General features: G+C 41.9%; 1 protein-coding gene across 1 annotated transcript; it reads left to right on the top strand.

The window, feature by feature from the left end:
• The first annotated feature begins 5,459 nt into the window (after positions 1–5,459).
• Positions 5,460–19,983, top strand: LOC133413812 (ceramide transfer protein-like). The gene is made up of 16 exons (XM_061698646.1): positions 5,460–5,902; positions 8,045–8,179; positions 11,100–11,216; positions 12,442–12,549; positions 12,813–12,951; positions 14,270–14,353; positions 14,441–14,598; positions 14,744–14,836; positions 14,928–15,011; positions 15,272–15,364; positions 15,466–15,561; positions 15,807–15,939; positions 16,012–16,082; positions 17,201–17,329; positions 17,423–17,552; positions 18,123–19,983. Exons 1-16 carry the CDS (start codon positions 5,792–5,794, stop codon positions 18,248–18,250), a joined length of 1,809 nt encoding a protein of 602 aa, XP_061554630.1. The 5' UTR covers positions 5,460–5,791; the 3' UTR covers positions 18,251–19,983.
• The last annotated feature ends 1,278 nt before the right edge of the window (positions 19,984–21,261 follow it).

Below are 21,261 nucleotides of genomic sequence, written 5' to 3'. Positions count from 1 at the left end.
AAGTGTAAAGTATCTGATTTTATTTCATACTATTGTGTTTCCTTGTGAAATTTTATTTTGAAAGGTCTATATCTTGTTGGTGTGCTCTCGTGCTATTTACTTTACTGTATTAGCAGCTAGCATGCTCGTAGACTAGCGCTGTGCTCCACTTTGCTAGCTAGCGACTGTAAAAGAGTAAGCGCTTGGAAGATATAAGAAGACGCATTATTCCCTGTATATAGCACGCAGCCGACGAGGTATTTGTTGATTTGTATTTACTTTGTTTATTTGTATTCATGCTGTGCATGACTTTATACTTTAAACAAACATATTTCATTTGTGTATATTGTTGTCACTGTGGTGGTGTTGAGGAAAAAAGTCAGGCCTTGAATAAACCAGCTTGTGTCTAGTCATGCTTGGAGGGAGTAACCGGGCGGGCGTTTTGAGTTCCAGCCGGACACTACCATTTCTGTCCGTTAATTCCGAAGTCCGTTGTTTCTGGGACCGTATTTGACACACATCTTTAGAAAAAAAAAAAACACAAAAAAAACATAGAAATATTAGATGACAACACAAGGAAAAAAATATCGCCGTCACCTGGGCTGACGTCTTCTACGGCACTATAACATATGCAGCTATCGACTGAGTTGCATTGTCTTGCGATCTTGTTCTTCCGAAGAAGCCAGAAAGTAACTACCAAATACGGTAGTACCGATGACTACAATTTTAAAGGCTAATGCCAACCATCTGGAAATTTTATCACGGTTTATCGGTAAAACCATTTCATCCCTCGCGCAAACACACAGGAGAGTGTCGAAGGTGACGCAACGGCGCACTCGTTAATTTGTCATCTCTCATTAAGATGGAAGCTAATAGACGGGCAATGTGACAGTGACGTTAATTGCTTCCCCTCCTTGTCAGCCGCAGGTTGTGTGGAGTGAAAACGATGACTCTCGCCGATAAATAGCCATCAATCATCCCATCGTTGTCTGTCATGAACACAATCTATTTTTTATTTTATTATTATTATTTTTTTATTACATTTTGACTCAGTCGTTACTGTAGTTGTCGTAGCATCACAAACAAGGAAGTTGCTTTCCTTTTGTTTCATCGGCTCTTCTGAGCTCTGCCGAGAGGCCTGTTTCAGGGAGAGGCGGCGGACGGCTGAGCGATGAAGGGAAACGGCGGTGATTCCTGCAAGGCAGTTTTCACTCCCCATACCTCCTGCTCTTCCTCCTCCTCCTCCTCCTCACGACAGCGACGCATCATGCGTGACTCACAGCTGGGAATTCCTTTGGGTGGCGACGGCGGATGATGCGACGGGCACGTCTTCGCCTCAGCGCTCGCCCCGGAATGGAGGTGACAGCTCGCCGAGTGTGCATTTTCGTGAAATATTAGCTTTTGACTAACGGCCTCTTCTAGTCTGCTTGTAGTTTGACGCCTTGCACGACTGCGCCGCACAACGCCGAGAGCCGCTACTAATATTCGGCCTTGTGGTGCATAGCTAAATAAAGCAGGTGGTGCGTCAACTCCGTCGGTATATTGTTGATGTTTTTTTTTTTTTTTTCATCAGATTAATCACACTTTTGAATTTTGATTACTCACAGGCGCTAAATATACCACACATCGTACCACATTTTGCTTTGAGATGGTATTTTAAACTTGTGCTTCGATGAAACGAGAGTTCAGTGCTGCATTATATGCAAATGACTTGTTTGTTTCTTTCCTTCTTTTTTCGAAAGTCCCATAGAGGTGATTTTTGAAGCGAGATATTGCCGCCGAGCACACCAGTCGGAGTCTCCTCACTCATCTTTTGCACTGGCGTAAGCGTAAGCATGAGCTGATCACTGAGGTTATCGCAACCTGCACCACATTTCAGATAATGTAAAGGAGCTTCTGCGGTCAGAATAAATTGTGTGATTCAACATGATTAATGCGATAGTTTTTTTGGTGTGTGATTAATCATGAGTTATTGCTTTAACTTTGACAAACTTAGTTTTCACGCAATCGAATGTAGGGCACTTCCCTTGTTTCCGACTCTTTGCTTTTGCAAGGCGGCTGCATGCAGACACAGAGTGTGGTGCAGCAGTGTAGCCTGCTGGCGAAGCAGCAGGCTGCTTCTTGATCAACCCCTTTTTACAGTCAATACAGAGCATTTACAACTTAGTGTAGAGCCCACATCTTGGCCACCGTCTTGCTTTTCGGCCTTGGTGCAAGTAATAATTTGACACATGATTTGATTGCCAGCCTCAACCGCGCTATTGTTCTTCGCAGGCCTCAATCTTTGCTCATTTTACATTTGTCGCTCGGCTGGGGGAACGATAATTATTCCGGGTCGGAGAAAGGGGGAGAATGGGGGAAATCGCTGAGCTGGCAAAGAGCTCCCTGTCCCTCCAAGGTCAAAGCGTCCCCGCGCCGCTGACAAACGACTCGCACGCCGCTCGATGACGTTCTGCTCCGTTGATTTTAACGCGACGAAGAGGAGGAGCAGAGGGAACAGGCCGGTCGAACAGACGAAACCCATGCTGAGTCAACAAAAAGAGGATCAATTATAGTTGACTCATTATTTTTGCATGCTGGTCCAATGGTGCAGTGCCCTAACGCATCCAGCATGTGGCGCTGTGGTTAATTTTTTTTTATTGCATTTCAAATGCTCCATTCCTGTATGAACTGGATACAATGAACAGTCATACCGGTATCAGCCACCAGAGGATGCTACATGTCATTTTTGAGGACGTGTGTGTTTTTATTCAGGACAACTATTAGCAGACATACGACACACTTCCATTCATGTATGCATGATATGATTGCAGTAGTAACAGAAGAAAAAACACAAAAATGTGAAGGTGGAAAAGGCGTAAACCTCACCTACGACCTCGCTCCACCGTAAGATAAAATGCAACTGTTCCTGTAGTGCGTAGGTAATTGATGTAGAGGGCGCTATTACCCCATTAGTTAGGGCAACCACGCCGGTTGCCGTGGCCTAGGAAAGGCAGAAAATAACATCAGTCAGAAAATGTATCGTACACTTTCCAGAAGTGGGAGTGTGACACCATCCTATGTCGTCTCTAGTCCTGACCATTGAGCAACATTCGGCTGGAAAGAGGATGTGATTGAATCAAATCTGATTAGCCTGGCGTGACTCGTTCGTGTCTCGGGGCCACTGAGTGAATCACGGATGTAAGGAAAAGGTGAAAAAAATATATATCAATGTATCAAATAGTGCAGCAGGTCTGCCTAATATAACGTCCGGTCAGTGGAAATGTCGTCGAGATGAATAAAAGAGGCTCATCCGTAATTCATCTGCGAGCCAATTTATGTGCCTCGATAGGTGCTGCTGTTTTGTTTAGCAACACATCAGCTAACTGTTGAATGTCTTTGTGTGAACCATATAGCGTCTTTGAACTGAGATCATTACAAACCACCTTACACAGTGGCCATCGAAGGCAACTTTTTGGTCTAATTATCTGAAGGTGTGAAGCCGCAGTGGCTGTCTGAAAAGGACGGGAATAAATCCTGGTTCTGTTGTTGCGCTTCTGATACTCTCATTTACCAGGAAGCCTGCGTGAAAGCAGCTGTATTTGCAAGTTAGACCCTTTTCTATGTTCTGTTTGCATCGGGGCCAATATTTCAGGAAATACGGTATCTAATTACAAATGCATTTGTATAAACAAAGGCTTCCACTCAAATAAGCGATAGAGAAGCGTTGCATTGTGCAGCTAATGGAAGCCTCACGGTCTGGAGGTCTGGTGACTCCGAATGACCGCAGAACTCATGACGAGGCTAAACGCTCTCCTCTTAACTCCTCCACACAACATATACAGTATATCATTGGCGCTCACGTAGTATTAGTGTTAGTGTTTGCACAAGATGGGATTACCACGTGACTCATTAAGAAAAGGTTTATTTCAAGCGCAGGGGAGGGAAGCACATGAACGCGTGACTGGATTACTTTTTAATTCTAGGAAATGTATACGCAATGCTATGCGCATCAGAATAAGACCTGATGCGGCTGTTTTACAAGCCAGTAGTGAGTGGTACAAGACTTTTGCACAGTGCTCTATGTACATTTACATTTTTTTTTTTGTCTTTTGACAATTTTGATGAGTTATGTCTCATGAAAATCGAATTCACTTTGTTTGACTCAGCCCTACGGGTCAAAGGTTCAAATCCTGCAGCTGGAAGTCCGCTTCCGGGTGTGTTGAGACGCCCTTGAGCAAGGCACTGCCAGTCTACCCCTTCACTTTTGTTGCACTGTAGCGCCTATAAAATAGTTGGAATACAAAGTCGAAAATATGAAATAAAAAATAAAGCGAAGGAAACCAAATCAAAGTTGACATATTGGATAAGTCATAAAATAATTAGACAGCACATTTTAGGAATTTGTCAAATTTACATTAAATTATTAAATAAATCCAAAATTCCATTGAATAATTAAAGTCATTAAATATACAGGGGCATCAATAAATAAGAATATCATGGAAAACTACATTTATTTCAGTTGTGCAACTCAAAATGTGGAGTGCACATTATACAAATAAATTAAACCCACAGGCAACTTCCTACCAAATTCATGTATTATAATATTTGTGACTATTTTAATATCATTAGCCTAATAGCTTAAATGTCCAAGTCATTTTTAAATTACTGTCACGATATCAAGAAAAAAAATATGAATGTGCTTGCAAAAAAAATATATTTTCTGTGTCAATTCTCAGTCAGTCATGGGAGCCCACAAATGTTGAATCCAGGCAACTGGTCTCTTATTTTGTTTCATTTGTTGTGTTTTTTTTTTTTCTTGTTTTAAAAAAAAGTTCAAATATGACTTAGGCAACTATGCTATTAGGCAAACATGATGAAATATGTAATTTCTTGATGCTGAATTCGTTTTTCTTTGCTAAATTATAAAAAAAATAACACTTTAAATTTTGCAATTTATATATTTTTTTAATTTAAATAAATAAACTAATATTTCACTCTGTGTGTAGTGAATCTATATAATATATAGGTTTCACTTTTTGAATAAATTGACTTTCCCAAAATATTCTCATTTCGTGAGATGCATTGCGATGTCTGCATGCATCTCATGATGGGTCTCCAATTATTGATTAACATACGTTCAACATTATTATTTGAATTACATTTGAAAATGAATGCACAATTTAATGGAATTTTGGATTTGCTACATATCTGGCATAAAACACTCCCCATGAAACATTGCATTATTAGCATTAGATCATGCATGCAAGTGTACCTACTGTTATGGCCCGTGCGTTAATAATACATTCCAAAAAAAAAAAAAAAAAACTGCAACAACCAAGGTTTATTTAAATTTCATATTATATCCCTGTGACCGATTTGAGTTTGGGAATTTCCATGCTGCAGTTTGACCGCTAAATTGGGCTCCACCTTCTATTTCCAGTGGCATCAACGCGAAGGGGGCGGGGCCTAGCTCTCGGTTTCAGGAAGCGATTCGATGACGTCACGGAAGCCAGCGCCCCTCTGAGCTGTGCACACACACACGCGCACACACACACACACACACGCGCACACACACACACACACACACAAGTTGGAGCAATCGTTGGCTAAGAGGAAGAAATACGTTGGAGCCTCGAGACGTCAAGTGGGTATGGCGAAAAACGGCCAGGCTGTCATAAGTCTCGTCGTTTGAACGACACGGAAGGATTTACGTTAGTCTCCTGAGGCCTGTTTTCCCCCCCTCCTTTTTCGACATGACTCGGTAAGCTGTCGTCCCCCCCCCCCGTATTTTGCTTCCGGAATTAGTGTTAGTTTGCCCACCACCGCCGACATGTCGGACAACCAGAGTTGGAATTCGTCCGGTTCCGAGGAGGATTCGGAGCCCAGAGAGGAGACGGGGAACTCGGTGGGCGTCGGCGTGTTCAGAGGGGTGCTCAGCAAGGTGAGTCTCCTCGGGCTTGGTTAATCACGTGACATCTTTTGCGCCAGTGGACGATTTAAAAGCTTTGCAATCTAACTTTATTTATATCGCGTTACATGACAACACACGTGTGCTTTTATTTGTTTATTTTTATTAGGAGCATAGAAACGTGTGGAAACATTAGTGGTAGTTATGTAGCCTTACTATCAATAGTACTAACACATTACTAGTAGAACTCGTTGGATTGGCCGGGACTCGAACCCAGATCTCCCGAGTGGCAGGCGAGAATCATACCATTGTATTAATTCAATGTTATAAGTTTCTTCGACTGTATGTGGGTGGGTATTCTATCAGGGTGTTCTCGAGGCTTATTGAGGATTTTGTAAAATCAGATCTAAGGACAACTAATCCTTAAAGCCATTGTTCAGAGGTCTTAGAAATGCCACAAAGAGGCAATGTTTTATTTTTATTTTTTTTACCACTGAACCACCAGTGCTTTTTAATGGTCTGGAGCTCAATTCCTACCTTCTCTGCATAAAACTGCATAAAAGCACCTCAAAATTAATAAAAACATACTTGCCATACAACCAGAGCAAACATGAATGGAGGCAACTCGAGCAAACCACTAAGTACATTCTATTTTAAATGACACAAAGGCAGTAGTCGTGGCTTGTGATACTGCAAGATCTGGTATCAATCCGATACCAAATAAACACAGGTCTAGAATCACGGATACCAATCCTGATACTGTTTAATAATGGTGGCTGTAATAATGAAATTGCTGAATTACATTTTGTTCCATTTGATTTTTTTTTTTTTTTTTTTTTTTTTATAAACTAAATTAGGTGTCAATCAAGATAAAAACAAACATTGGTATCGATATTTGTCTCAATAGGGCCCCCAATAGTAAATAGGCGACAGCTATTTCCGCCTTCAACTGCACTGAATAAAGAATAAATGTACACTAAATAGAAACTTCAAGTGTAACATGATAGTAAAAGCAGACAAATAAAGACCAGATCTCCATTAAATGTCAGACTTCAAATAAGCATCTCAAACTCTGCAGTGGCGTAAACAGACCCCTTCCCCCGGGCTTCTATTTGAGGATAACTGAATCAGCAGCTACATACACACACCTTTTGGGCTAAGCGATAGATTTTATTGGCGAGCTAATGTGCGTTCAATGTCGCCGGCGGTCTTTGAACAGATTGCGCGCCGACCCGCTAACCACGCACGTTGCGAGATTACGCGCACATCCACGGGCGAGAGGAGCTCACCTGCTCTGCCGTGGCACAGGCAAAGTCCAGCGTGCGTCACTGAGGCCTCGCCTGGGGGGCATTAATGAGGCTGCAGCTGGCAAACAGTTAAACGCGCTTCTTCCAGTCGGCTTTACATCTGGTAATAAGCACTGAGATAACAATTAACACCTTTAGAAAAGCTTTATTAACTGTACAGGCAAAATATTTTGAGTGACATCTACCTTTCCGTACGGGACAAGTAGGGATGCAACTAACGATTATTTTGATAATTGATTAACCTGTGAATTATTTTTTGTTTAATCGATGAAAAGGATTGGGGAAAAAAAAACATTTTCAATTTCAACTGTTTTTATTTAAAAACTAACATTATTTCAAGTTGACAGCGTGGAAATGCAGAAACAGTCAGAAAAGTCAGAAAATAGGCAAAAGTAAAAAGCAGATGATTGCAAATGTCTTGACATTGATGCTATTCATTAGCCTGTCTGGCATTTTTGTATTGTGTGTTAGCATTAAGCTAGCAGACAATTCAAAGGCAAAATTGAGCGGCTCTTTTAAGAACACTACGTGTAACTGTCTTTGTTTTAAGTTTAGTAACTTTGATAGTAAATTCCAACTGGGAGTGGCAATAAACAGCTTGATCCCCCTTTTTTTTTTTTTTTTTTTTTTTGAAGAAATATTCACCATCTGCCAAACTGCTACGTGTGAAGTGAGTTGAACTGAGTTCACTGCCACCATACAGCGCTCGAATCTCACATTACTGCTCGCAGGGCGAGGCAAAAACTTGTGTTGCTCTCATCTCAAGGCACGACTGTATTTAAAATCTTTAAAAAAAAAAAAAAAAAAAGGCACTTGTAGATGCCATGTGTGTGGGCGGGCTCCTAACAGGTGCTTTTGCTCCCTGTAGTGGACCAACTACATCCACGGATGGCAGGACCGCTGGGTGGTGCTGAAAAACAACACGCTCAGCTACTACAAGTCGCAGGATGAGACCGAGTACGGCTGCCGCGGCTCGCTGTGCCTCAGCAAGGCCGTTATCACGGTGAGTGCTCTCGACCACATGCAATGCATTTACCACACAAGCTGTCCTGTGCACTAGTTTTCTTGTCAGATGTTCTTGCAGAAGATCCAGGCAGGAGAATCAATCCTTAAATCTGTCTTTCAGGGGTTTTTAAAATGGCAAAGACACAAGATGAGGGGGCTCATTTTAGGGATGCGCCTTATGAACTCAAAAGTTCTTAAAAAGTCTTACGTTTTATTTTCCAAAACAAAGGCTTATGCATTTATTTTTCTGTCTGTGAAAGACTTACATCAAAATACCTCAAGAATTATCGTTCACTTGACACAAATCATCGCAAATCAGGGACCGCAGACGCCGTCACATATAGGGCCAATGGCGAGTTTGGCTTACGACTGGGGGCGGAGCTAGCGTGTTGCGACCAGCGAGCAACTACTACTTGTGGAGTCCAGATGGTGTGGAGGAAAAAAAGCAAGGACTCGTTAAGACAAAAGCATTTTCACTCGTGGAGGCAGCACTTCATACACGACACTTCATACGATTCTGTTAAGTTAGCGGATGCACGTATGTGGTGCATGTAGCTGACAACAAGCAATCAAATATGTGCCACTGACTGTCCCATAAGATAACACTGTTCGCTAGTGCTAATCTGCGCACCCAACGAAAATGCAATGCAGCTCTGCTTATCTTTTGACTTTGACAAGATAGCATTTCAGGCAGGGCAGTTTGGCCGTCACTTGAAAGTGGCTCTGGATCTTCTCCCAGTCTATTTACCAAGTTACGAGGAGAGATGGGGGTGATTATCATGTAAATGTGCCAAATTTTGGTCACAGACTCATTGTCAGAAACAGACAGACTAAAATATTTACTCGGTTGTTTAATTTCGCAGTTGATGGATGGCCTGGGACTCAACAGAATTTTCTTCGGAAAAACCTGGTAACGTTTATTAATCACCTTCATCAAGTCCCTAAAATGTCTTCCATAACTTCCTTAGACGCACAGATACCCCGTGCGTGAATTTAAAAAAAAAAAAAAAAAAAAAAAAAGGTGCATCAGATGTCACGCATCTGTCGAATGGTTCTCATTTCCTGAATCCCCGTCGGACAGTGCTGACGCGGCGCAATCAGCTGAGAAACGTTAGCCCGTTGTTCCGCAGGTACACGTGGTTGGACTATGCGTCCCGTGGTTCGCCCGGGGCCAACGTGCTGTCTTTATCACCAGACGTCCTGAGTAGAGAATGCGTCTTTGTTCTGCAATTAGCCAGATTTTTTACTTATCCCTATTGGCGTCTCAAAGATTCAGAAATGACTTGTCACCGCGTTTGGTGTGCGTTGCCCTTGTACAAACAGATGTTGAGTTTAATTAGTCACTGTTCCCAGGTACAAGACAACAGTTTTGTTGCCATTAAGCGTATTTGCTCAGCGTCGACCCTTCCCGCCCAATGTAAATATTAACTTAAACGTTGTACACTCGGCGCTCTTGCAAGGCCTCATTCCGATGCAAATACACCCAAGTGGCGACGACAACGCTTTTACCTCTGTGTTATCTGCCGTTTCTCAACGAATCATACTAATCAAGGGAGAGGTAATCGGGGGGTCACGTGTTAAAGGTGGTCCACGTGTCAAAGGGGGTGGACGTACTTGGTGGAAGAAAGAAAGTTGCTTCAGGCAGGAAATGTAACTCATGTGACTTCCTTTACAGTTTCTTAGTCATGAAGGAGGATGAATGAGCACGTCCTCTGTTACATATCATCTTCCTTCTTGCTTTCACTGTGAACGCGTGCTAAAGGTGGAGTCACACATCCTCTTTTACACCAACAGTTATTTTTAAATGGAAGCAGATAGAAAACGGTGTCGCTTTGTTAGCATGTAGTTAGTACGGCACAACCAAACAACAATGGAGGAACACCGTTCTCAAGTGTCCTGGTTCAGCAGAAAGACGGTTACGGCTTTGAAATTACGATTCCAAATTATTTTGTATAAGGGTCTGAAACCATGATGAAGGTTTGAAATAAAGGATTCGGGCCCGTGTTAAGGATTCAAATTTGAATTTCAAGACAGGTTTAGGATTTCAGTTTCGGATTTTAAACCTGGGCCGGGCTTTCAAATTAGGGTTTCAAGCTGTTGTTATGGGTTCAAGCCAAGGTTAGGGTTTCAAGCCTCGTTTAAGACATGTTGAGATGTAACTAACAATTTAGGATTTCGAGTCTGGGTTAGGGTTTCAAGACAGCATTAAGGTTTCAAAGTAAGGTTTAAACCTTGGGTTTAGGCTTTCAAATTAGGACTTCGAGGCTGGATCAGGGTTTAAGACAGTGGTTGGGTTTCAAATTAGGGTTCATGCCACTATTATGGGTTAAAGCCAGGGTTAGGTTTCAAGACGGGAGTCAAGGATTTAAAGTAGGGTCTCAAACTCGGGTTAATGTATCAATTTAAGATTTTAAAACCTGAGTTAAGGACTCAAATGATGGTTCCTACTAGTTAGTTTCAAATGAGGGATTGAAGCCTGGGCGTCTTAGTTCTGATTAAGGCCAAAATGACCTGGACGCCGCAGTCATAATGGGAAAAAAACGATGAAAAAGATGTTGAGTGCTTGCTTCTTCTGCTAATCTTGGCAGGATTAGAAACCGGAAAAATCAATATTGTCATCATAACACCTTCACCCCCACTCACAGGATCAATAATACATGCACAGAATTAAATGCTTACACATTGCATTACCCCTGACTAGCATATGTGATGTATTGTGTAGAGATCTCCAAAACACACACACACACACACACACAGCAGGCGCTTGCTTTCATTGCCTATGCAGCTGTTTTACTCGGCTACGAGCAGGGCGTCACGTGTTTATTCAGCTTTTCCTTTCATTTCTGCTCATGTGTACTTTAGCGGCTGATGGCTATCGCAAGCCAGGCAAATATCACAACAACGTTTTCTTTTTGCAGCCCCACGAGTTTGACGAGTGCAGACTGGACATCAGCGTCAACGACAGCGTGTGGTACCTGAGGGCCCAGGACCCCGAGCGCAGGCGCCTCTGGATCGACTCCGTCGAGCTGCACAGGGTCAGCTAGCCCAAGACATTTGACAAGTGGTCTCAAAGTGCTTCAGTGTCCGTTTAAAATGTGAAACACAAGCTACGAACAGTTGATGTGGAGTGTTTCTTTACAGCGACATAGCCAACTAAAGGCCGAGCATGCAGGTTACGGTGCGTTTGCGAGCCTGCGTGAAGGGGGACAACATGAGCCGAACGCTATTCACGTCTGACTTGATCTTAGTTTGGGGAAATCCCCCCCAGAACCCCGCCGCCCCCGCCAATCTCCTGACCAGCTCCAGGAAGCATCACATGGACATGACTCACCCTCGTGCACATCCAATAGCCACTCACACACATTTCAGCTGTCGTTCCACCCAAAGTGAATCACCACTTAAAAACTCCCCCCCCCCTCCCGCCATCCCCCCACAGACCACTGCTCAATCTCCTTGGAAACACAACACAAGCTTGATGATGTACTTGATGGGATTCCGCCTGAAACTGTATATTAGCGCCACCATGCTATAAAGAGATAAAGTAACACAACAATCAGTTCTGCTCAACAAGCTGCTTCCCCTCATTTGCTTACGTCCTCCTTGTCACACAAACCAGCTTGTGGCGCATGGAGCAGCCTCGCGCGCTCGTCGTGTCTGAGCTGATTAATGGGCGCGTGCGTTTCGCTCGGCTCGAAAGACTGAAATCCACCAGCAGAGTTATTCCTGGTCATTGACCGCTAGTTACCTTTGTCACGTGGGGTGTCAATCTGTGTGCGTGTTTGCTGCTGCCTGGTGGTGCGGCATGGGAGTGTCTTTTAAAGGGATAGGCAACGCAACATGTGTTGCCATGGTTACATTTCCTGTGTCAAGTTGAACTTTCCCAAACTTTAGTGAGCTAAGGTGCATATTTTAGTCTCAGTCATATCTGTGCATTTCTCACTGCACTTGACCATGTAAACCAGATTGCTTTTCTGGGTATGGGGTGCAGAGTCTTTGGGGTCACCCAGTCTTTGAGAGCGGAGAGAATGCCTTTTTTTTATTATTTTTTTAATTGGCACTATTTTTAATCATTCAAATTCGGTTGTGTTGTTTAACAACACTCTTCTCTATGGTGTGTCAAATTTCTTTCTTGCTTCAAATGATTGTATTATTCTTATCCTGCTAATAGTTCGAAAGTCAGTTTTTCTCTCCGTGCATCGCAACCATTTTTTTTTTTCTCCCCTTCGTTCATTTGACGGTCGTGTCTCTTCTCTTCATCAGGCGGATCCCGGCTACGGCTCCGAGTCCAGCCTGCCGAGACACGGCTCCATGCTGTCGCTCGTGTCGGCCACCAGCGGCTACTCGGCCACCTCTACCTCTTCCTTCAAGGTGACAATTGAACTTCTCCTCTCGTGGATACGTAACCGTGTGAACTGAACACATAGTTACTGCGGTAATTAGTACCGACACAAGCGGTAAGCTACGATGTATTGATGCAATTAGTGGACAGAGAATTGTCACTTCCTGAATTGGAAGAAGCCAAAAACTCTTGAGCTTGTCTTTAAGAAAGATGTCCTCCATAGTCGTTTACTCTGTCAACTTCCTGTTCCGTGTGGAATTTGTTTATTCAAGCATGGCTGCCTCGTTTCCAGAAGGGTCACAGCCTGAGGGAGAAGCTGGCGGAGATGGAGACCTTCCGAGACATCCTGTGCCGGCAGGTGGACACGCTGCAGCGATACTTTGACGGCTGTGCAGATGGCGTGTCCAAGGACGAGCTGCAAAGGGACAAAAGTAAACTGACGTGCTCAAAACGTCACCATTCTGAGGCGGTGAAGTACAGTCGCCCCTCGCTGTATCACGTTTCACTTATTGCGGGTGCAGTGCATCGTGCATTTTTAAAAATGTTATTATTTTTTTAATCGTACAGTACAGTATACTAAACTTACTCAATTACACGTCTCCAGTAACGTAAATATTGTTAGCTAATTGAATATAGCCTACCACCGCTAGTTAGAATGGATTGTGATCCATCACAGGTGGTGTCGATAAAAGTACAGTAATTTACACGCGTACTGTAAATACAGTAATCAAACGCACGTTCTCAGCACACCGCCCACTTCCACGTCACTCAACCAAGTAGTTACTAGTTAGTTACACATAGTTACTATGGTGAAAAATGTGTGGATGGCGAACCCAAGTGGACAAAAGTAATGCCTGCAACTCTCGTGCATAATACTGTATTGTTTGTTGGTGAAGTGTATGCGTACCGTAAATACTTGGTCGCTGCATCGCGAATTTCCTAACCCCCCCCACGTTAAATATTCTGTAATATCCACAAATGAACCTAGTCATGTATTTTCTGCGGCTCCCATCGCCAGCTATTGTGCTCTTTCTACAAAATATGACCCGAGATGTCATGAGATGCTGTCCGAGCCCTCTCTGAATAAGTACAGTAGTTGGTGCCAATGAAGTATGTTGGAGTGATACATCTTGACAAGCTTTGTATGACAGGAAGGCGTTAAGTTTATTCTGGGTTGTTAGTGGAAGTCACAGCGAGTCTTGGCCACGTGGTGGTGTGCACGCACATTTTTCTTTTTTTTTTAAATTAAATGTCTCTGACGTTTTTTTAGTCATATTTTTCTGGGTAATCTCATATGATGTGTGTGAAATGATATTCAATTGTTCTGGTATCATAGTTTGTCATATGTTTTTGGTTTGCACTTTAAACGTAGAGATAATTCAAAAATATTTCAGTGGTGAGGCATCAATTTTTCACTATTCTGGACAAAGCTTTGCCTCTATCCGTGGACGGTGACTGTAATCTGAGGCGGTGTTTGTTGGAATACTCTGTTGCCGTTTATTTTCAGTATTGTGGTTGCGGAGCGCTCGAGCGTACGTTTGTGTGCGTCTGTGCGAACATTCCCGCACGGCCGCCTGCGCTCGTTACGCCTTTTGTTCTCATCCCCGCTCCCTCCCGCTCCGTTCTCGAGATGAAACCGCACCATTGTCATCGTCACGTCAATCTGACGGGCCTCGGAACCATCGTGTGTGTCGGCCGGTCTGTGTGTGTTTGTGTGCGTGCGTGATGACGGACTGTTTTTCCTTTCAGTCGTGGAGGAGGATGAGGACGACTTCCCCAGCACTCGCACCGACGGAGAGTTTCTTCACAACAACAGCAGCGGCAAAGACAAACGTAAGTCCGGCAAATGCTGTAGTTTTACTGTGTTCGATGTCTGTCCACGCGCTAAACCGACATTTTGGGTCGTCTGCGGCCACAAAGTGTTCCAGTACTCCAATCCCAAGGGGGTGAACGGCATCGACTTCAAAGGCGAGGCCATCACGTTCAAGGCCACCACCGCCGGCATCCTGGCCACGCTGTCGCACTGCATCGACCTGATGGTCAAGAGAGAGGACAGCTGGCAGAGGAGGCTGGACAAGGTGCACGACGCTTGAAGCGCTACGAGGCTCATGTCGCAACATCACTACACTTGTGTCACTTTAAGACACAAAAACAAAACAACAAGTTTCTGATGAGTTTGAAGTGTGTGGGGAGGGGTCTTTAACTGTGTTAACGTGGCCGCAGGAGATGGAAAAGAGAAGAAGAATCGAGGAGAGCTACAAGTCGGCCCTCAGCGAGCTGAAGAAGAAGTCGCACTTTGGAGGTCCGGACTACGAGGTGACATCCTCAAACAAGTCATCCAGTTATTATTGATTTATTATTTATAATAATGAGCTCAAGTGTTGACACGTCTTCCTCTCGCCACCAGGAGGGTCCGAACAGCCTCATCAACGAGGAGGAGTTCTTCGACGCGGTCGAAGCCGCTCTCGACCGTCACGACAAAATAGAACAGGTACGCGAAGGACTTTTTACAAAATGTTAACCCTTTCGTCGATAAGAGACAGGACAGGCGCTTTTGAGAAAACTGAGCGATAGCCTTGAGGAAAAACTGACCGTTCGAATTCAACACGATGGCTGCTTTCTTAGAAGTGTCTGACTGTTTCTCCTCGGGCGAGGTCTTTATATTCACACACGAGCAGGCAGTTATCGTCTGCCTCATGCCAATGGCACATATTTACTTTGAGTCATTTTGTGTGCGTGCGTGTGTTCCAGTGTCAGACAGAGAAGACGAGAATCCAGAGATCCAGTCCGCTTCCACCAGCAGACATCTTCTCTAGCTCGGGCTCTCACAGGTTATCTGAGCAGGTGCGGACCACAACAAAAACAAAACGAAACAAATAGTCAGCTGTCTCTTTCCTTTTGTCCCTCCTGCACGTCTCAACCCTGCAAATGTCACAAACTCGCAGGTGGAGGAGATGGTGCAGAGTCACATGACCTACTCGCTCCAGGATGTCGGCGGCGATGCCAACTGGCAGCTGGTAGTGGAGGAAGGAGAGATGAAGGTACGCCGCAATGACGGCACTGCCGAAAAAAGCAAACAAATACAAAAAACGCAAAATATATCTCATTTCTCGTGAAAACATCTTACTGTACTTATTTTAAGACAGTATACAGTTGTTGTTGTTTTTTTTTTACCCCCAAAATGTTCTTATTTTAAGAATTCACACTCGTCCCATTGGCAGATTTGTTTCCGGCGGTACACTGTAAACGTGGATCCTTATTGGAGGTTTTCCTCTGATGCGCGCAGGTGTACAGGAGGGAGGTGGAGGAGAACGGCATCGTGCTGGACCCGCTCAAGGCCACGCACTCGGTGAAGGGCGTGACGGGACACGAGGTGTGCCGCTACTTCTGGGACACGGCCTACCGCAACGACTGGGAGAGTACGTCCGTTTCCGCGGCCTTGAAATACGTTTTGGGTTTGTCTCGTTGTGACCTCGCTCTCCGTCCGGCAGCCACCATCGAGAACTTCAACATCGTGGAGACGCTGTCGGAGAACGCCGTCATCGTCTATCAGACCCACAAGGTACGACCGCGCCTCGATTCATCACCGGGTCCTTTGTCTGCTTGAAATGCAATCGCTGGTGTCATAGGTGACTGGAATGACCGCTTAATATGACATCTGATATCACCGTGTATCCTAAAACAAAACAGCAGCACCTACAAAATTTTGAAGGGAAAAAAAAAAAAAAAGAGAGAAAAATCAACTTTGTTCTCATTAGATTAGAAATTATTTTTCCGTGGAATTTCTCATAGGATTAGGATTTTCTTGTTGGAAAAATATAACCTTTTTTTTCTTGAAAAAGTACAACACGTATTTGTTTTCTTAATAATGTATTTAGAAGAAGACTATCAAAAAGGCAATTGCTTTTGAAATAACTTTTTTTTTTTTTTTTATTTAAAAACTAAACTTTCTATCAGGAGAAAGAAACTTGCTTGAAAAAAAATATTACTCAAAAAGATCTCATAACAGTAAAACATTTGTATTAAACAAATGAAGAAAAATCTCTAAAAACTAAACTTTTCTTAGGGCTACTGTTTGAAAATACAATTTTTTTCTTTTAAAAATATGGCTTTTTCTAAAGACAAAAAATACCACCCTTTTCTCCATATTCCATGTTTTTTTTATTTGAAGTTTCTAGTCATACTATGCCTTAAGATATTTTTTAATTGTTTTTTTTTAAATCTTGAAAAAATAAAAATACATTTAAAAAAGACTTTTCCTTAAATACCTTCAGGAAAACTAATACTGATATTGTACTTTATATAATACTAATATTAATTTAAAAAAATAAACGTTTTCTAAGAAATTAAAACTTTGGTTCTCTGAAAATAAAACTTTTTCTTGATTTTTTTTTCTTTAAAAACGATTTTTACTCCAAAGCTACAACTGCTTTCAAAAAAAAAAATCTTGAAAAAATGTAACTGTTTTTACAAGTGCTACTTTTCACTTGAAATTTCCCATAAGATTGTGACTCTTCTTGTAGAAGACTTCAACAACCTTTGGTGTGAACATATCTGAACAGAATCTTTTAGTTTTAGTAACTTCATGCCTATAATAATAATATATATATTTTTTTTCTTTAAAAAAAAGGTACAAATAAATGCCTGAAATGAAGTTGAATCAATAATGTGCGCCCACAGAGGGTGTGGCCCGCCTCCCAGCGGGACGTGCTCTACCTGTCGGCCATGCGCAAGATGGCGGCCAGCAACGAGAGCGACCCCGACACCTGGCTGGTGTGCAACTTCTCTGTGGACCAACACGACGCACAGGTGAGCGGCGGGGCGCCGAGGGGGCCGGACTTCCTCTTTTAGCCACGCATGTACCCACCGGGTGTTTCCCGTCGTCCCCTTTTTCTTTTTTAGCCGAGCAGCCGTTGCGTACGCGCGAAGATCAACATCGCCATGATCTGCCAGACCCTGGTCAGTCCACCCGAGGGCGACAAGGAGATCAGCAGAAACAATGTGCTGTGCAAAATCACATACGTGGCCAACGGTGGGTCACAAACACAACTAACACGCTTTGCACAGTGTACTGTGTTGCTATGTGCGTGTTAAAGCATTATTTTCACGATCATTATGTCTTTCATTTTCTGAAAAAGACTTTTTTTTTCCTCAGAAAAAAAAACATTTTCGGAGTTTACATTTTTGCAACTTTGTTTGCCAAAAATGCTACTTTTTTTTTTACGAAACTACTTTTTTTTCTTGAAAAAAAGGACACCTTTTTTGGAAGAATTGTGTTCTTGTAAAATGACCACTTTTTTATTGAAAAAAAAAACAAACACCTTTTTCCTTAAGTTAACTAGATCTTGATGAAACTTTTTTTCCATTGAGAAATGCATATTTTTTCTTCAATAATTCTACTTGGTTTCTTGAATTTTTTTTTCTTTCATGTTGAATACAACTTTTTTTTCTTGAAAATCATACAAATGTGTTTTTGTCAGACTTTTTTTCTTGCAAAAATAGTAATAGTCATAGAAATAGTACATTTCTTTCTTGGAATTTGTTTATTTATTTTTTGATTTGATCAATTTTGAAAAAAGGCAAGTGTTTGTCTTGTGTGCAGTGAATCCCGGAGGCTGGGCGCCAGCCTCGGTCCTGCGGGCGGTTGCCAAGAGGGAGTACCCCAAGTTCCTGAAGCGCTTCACCTCCTACGTGCAGGAGAAGACCGCCGGCAAGCCCATCTTGTTCTGATCCTCTTTTGGTGTCTGCGCCAATGACATCACACCGCATCGTTATTGTACAAACTCGTGTTGAGGCCACACTGAAGAGGATTAAAAAAAACAACAACAACACAACTTTGAACCTGAAAAAAATACAACTTTAGTGATACGCTATTATTACTTTGGGTTATGAACAAAAATGCTTTCTCCCTGAACAAAACACTTTTTCCTCAAAATATTTATTGAAAAAAATGAGTACTAAAAACAGATGTTCTCAAAAATAGGACTGTCATTTATTGTAGGAAAAACTTTTGGGGGAAGAAGTCTAATTTCAAGAAAAAGTCCCAAGATTCAAATTTCAAAGAAATGAGACTATTTTCTCAAAAATATAACCTAGAGAAAATGTCAGGGTTTAAAAAAATTAAATAAAATATAGAGGGGAAAAAAATGCAACTTTTTAAATTGAACTTCTCACCCCCCCCCCCCAAAAATATTGAAGAATATTTTTCTTTTTTACAATAAAAAAAAAAGAGTCAAACCTTTTTTACTTTAGTACTATTTCTTGGAAAATCTTAACTTTTTCAAAGAAAAAATACAGAACTTCATTTTCCTTGGAGTTTAAAAATAAACCCCCAAATCTCAATTTGTAAAGAAAAAAAAAAGTACTTTGCGGAAAAAGTGTTTGTTTCCCAAGAAAAGCTTGGGGGGGAAACACAATTCTCAAAAAAATGAAAACATTTTTCCGTAAAAAAAAAAAAATTCTTGGAAAATAAACTATCATGAACTATTTTTTTCTAAAAATATATTTTTTTCCTATTGTAAGCTTTATTTTTTTTCCTCGGAAAAACATGACATTTTATTGCAGGCATATGACTATTTTCTCCCCAAAAGTTCATTTTTTTCCCTCGTGTTTGTTTTTTGTTTTTTGTTTTTTTCTCAGGCAAAACCTACTTTTTCCTGAAAGTACAACAATATTTTCTGTCACAAGCTTTTTTTGGGGGGGTTGTAACAAACTTTCAATCAAAGAAAAGCTACTTTTTCCTTTAAAAAAAAAAAAAGTGCTTCTCAAAATCACTCTAAGATTACGACATAATTGTGGTAGTCTTTTTTTGCTTTGCTTTTCTTCTTTTCAGTGTGACCTTAATACTGCTCAGCAAGATTGACATCCACAAGGATTCCTTACCAGCTGCCAATGTGCTCCAGCAAGGTGGCTGCTTGCCATACTGTCGTGCGTCACGACGCTTTTCCAATTCCCCAGTAACTAAATGTGATGTGCATTGAAACGACATGTACGTATGTTCCATAAGGAAAGTGTAAAGAGCTAGAAGAGACATATATATCTTTGCTATCAGACTGTTTTAGACTTGCGGCTTTCTTTGTTACGGGTCAGATGATTTATTTGTTTGTTTTATTGTATGAAGGGTACAGAGGGGACCATCATGATGAACCGTGGACCCCTATGATGTAAAACGCTAATCCCGCTAATGAACGCGCCTAGTTTTACAGTGCTGAGGGCGGGACCAGCCCACCTAAAATTGTAAGCGTGTCGCAAAGGCTTTTTGTTGTCGTTGCGACTGTGGGGATCCCAAATGCCATAGTGGATTACTTAGAGGGGAGATGATGAGACTAATACACCCGTGAAGTCACTAGTCAAGTGTCCATTAACAGAAATATTTGAGTACAAACCTTCATACCAACTTTATTGTTATAATGTTCAATTCTGCTTTGAAGACTTATTGACTTCAATGAAGCACTTTGACGTTCCCTTTAGTACTAATTCATTTGTTTGTATTGTGTTTTTAACCGCCTGTTACGTTGCGGGTTCAATCGAGCTGTTTGTTTTAAACATAACTTTTTCACATTTTTTTTTTTTCTTTGATTGATGCGCAATTTTTTTCAAACAAACAAACAAAAACACATTTTTCTCAGAAATGCATTTTTCTTTTCTTTACTTTGGAAAAAATATTTGTTTTTTTTCAAGAAATGCATTTTTTTTCCTCGATGGGGGGGGGGGGGGGGGGGGGGGGGAATTGTGTTTCTGATGGAACTTTTTTTTTTTTTTTTTTTTTTTTTACAAAATCATGGAATTAGTGCAAGAAAGACTTGTGTTGATGAAAACATTCATCATTAATTGACATAACAGGAGGTTTAAATAATAATTATATGAATTGGTAATGACCCGCAACATAACAGCAGGGTTCAAGAGGACTTCTGTGGAATATACAGCATTTCAAGCAAGTAGCTCAATGACGACCTCTGTGGTCTGGCTCATCATTTCAACATGTTGGCTAGCATTTAGCTGGTTGAATGTACTTTCCAGTACATGTACATAGTTTGTGCATACTAACACTTTGAAAAGTTAAAAGTACTGTGACAATATTTCCCAGGGGAAATAAAGACATTTGACAAACACATGAATGTGGTTGAATGTTTGGTGGTGGCCGGAGGAGCAATAGTACAATTTTGTTTTAGTTAACAAAGCATTTAAAAAAATAAAAAATACATAATACGCTCAAAAAAACGCGATATAGCTAATTATATGCGACATGAATATGGGAAAAAAAGCCTCCGAATCCGCAATAGTGAACAACGATATAGCAAGGGAACACTGCACTCAGTTAAAAAAAAAATTAACTTCAAAGCTGGAGACTGAAGCGACATGACGCAGGGCCGCGTTGAGGGCAGCTCTTTGCTGATTGGACAACCGTTTTCCCGCTGCAGCGAGCCAATCAACGAGCAGCAAGTGAACACGTCGGGTGAAACGTGTGTCGTACTTCGTAATAAACAAACAGAACATCAAAGCGACCATAGCTTACGTTTAATATCGGAATAAAGACGTACCAGTGTGTGAACTTCAAAGCTCCTTTTTTTTCAGGCCCATTTAAATTCAAACGTGTCAACACTGCATTTCAAAGGACAGGCGGTGGAAACTATTTAGAAGGCGGAGCAGTTTCAACATGAACTCCTTGCTGATTGGACAACCTTTTCCCCGCTTGAGATAGCCAATCATCGAGCAGCAAACGTATGTATAAAGTCAACCGC

This window comes from Phycodurus eques, chromosome 15 (assembly GCF_024500275.1).
Source record: "Phycodurus eques isolate BA_2022a chromosome 15, UOR_Pequ_1.1, whole genome shotgun sequence".
In the NCBI taxonomy this organism is placed as follows: domain Eukaryota; kingdom Metazoa; phylum Chordata; class Actinopteri; order Syngnathiformes; family Syngnathidae; genus Phycodurus; species Phycodurus eques.
The sequence above is the reverse complement of the archived record's forward strand: the minus strand, read 5'-3'. Positions and strand labels throughout refer to the sequence as shown.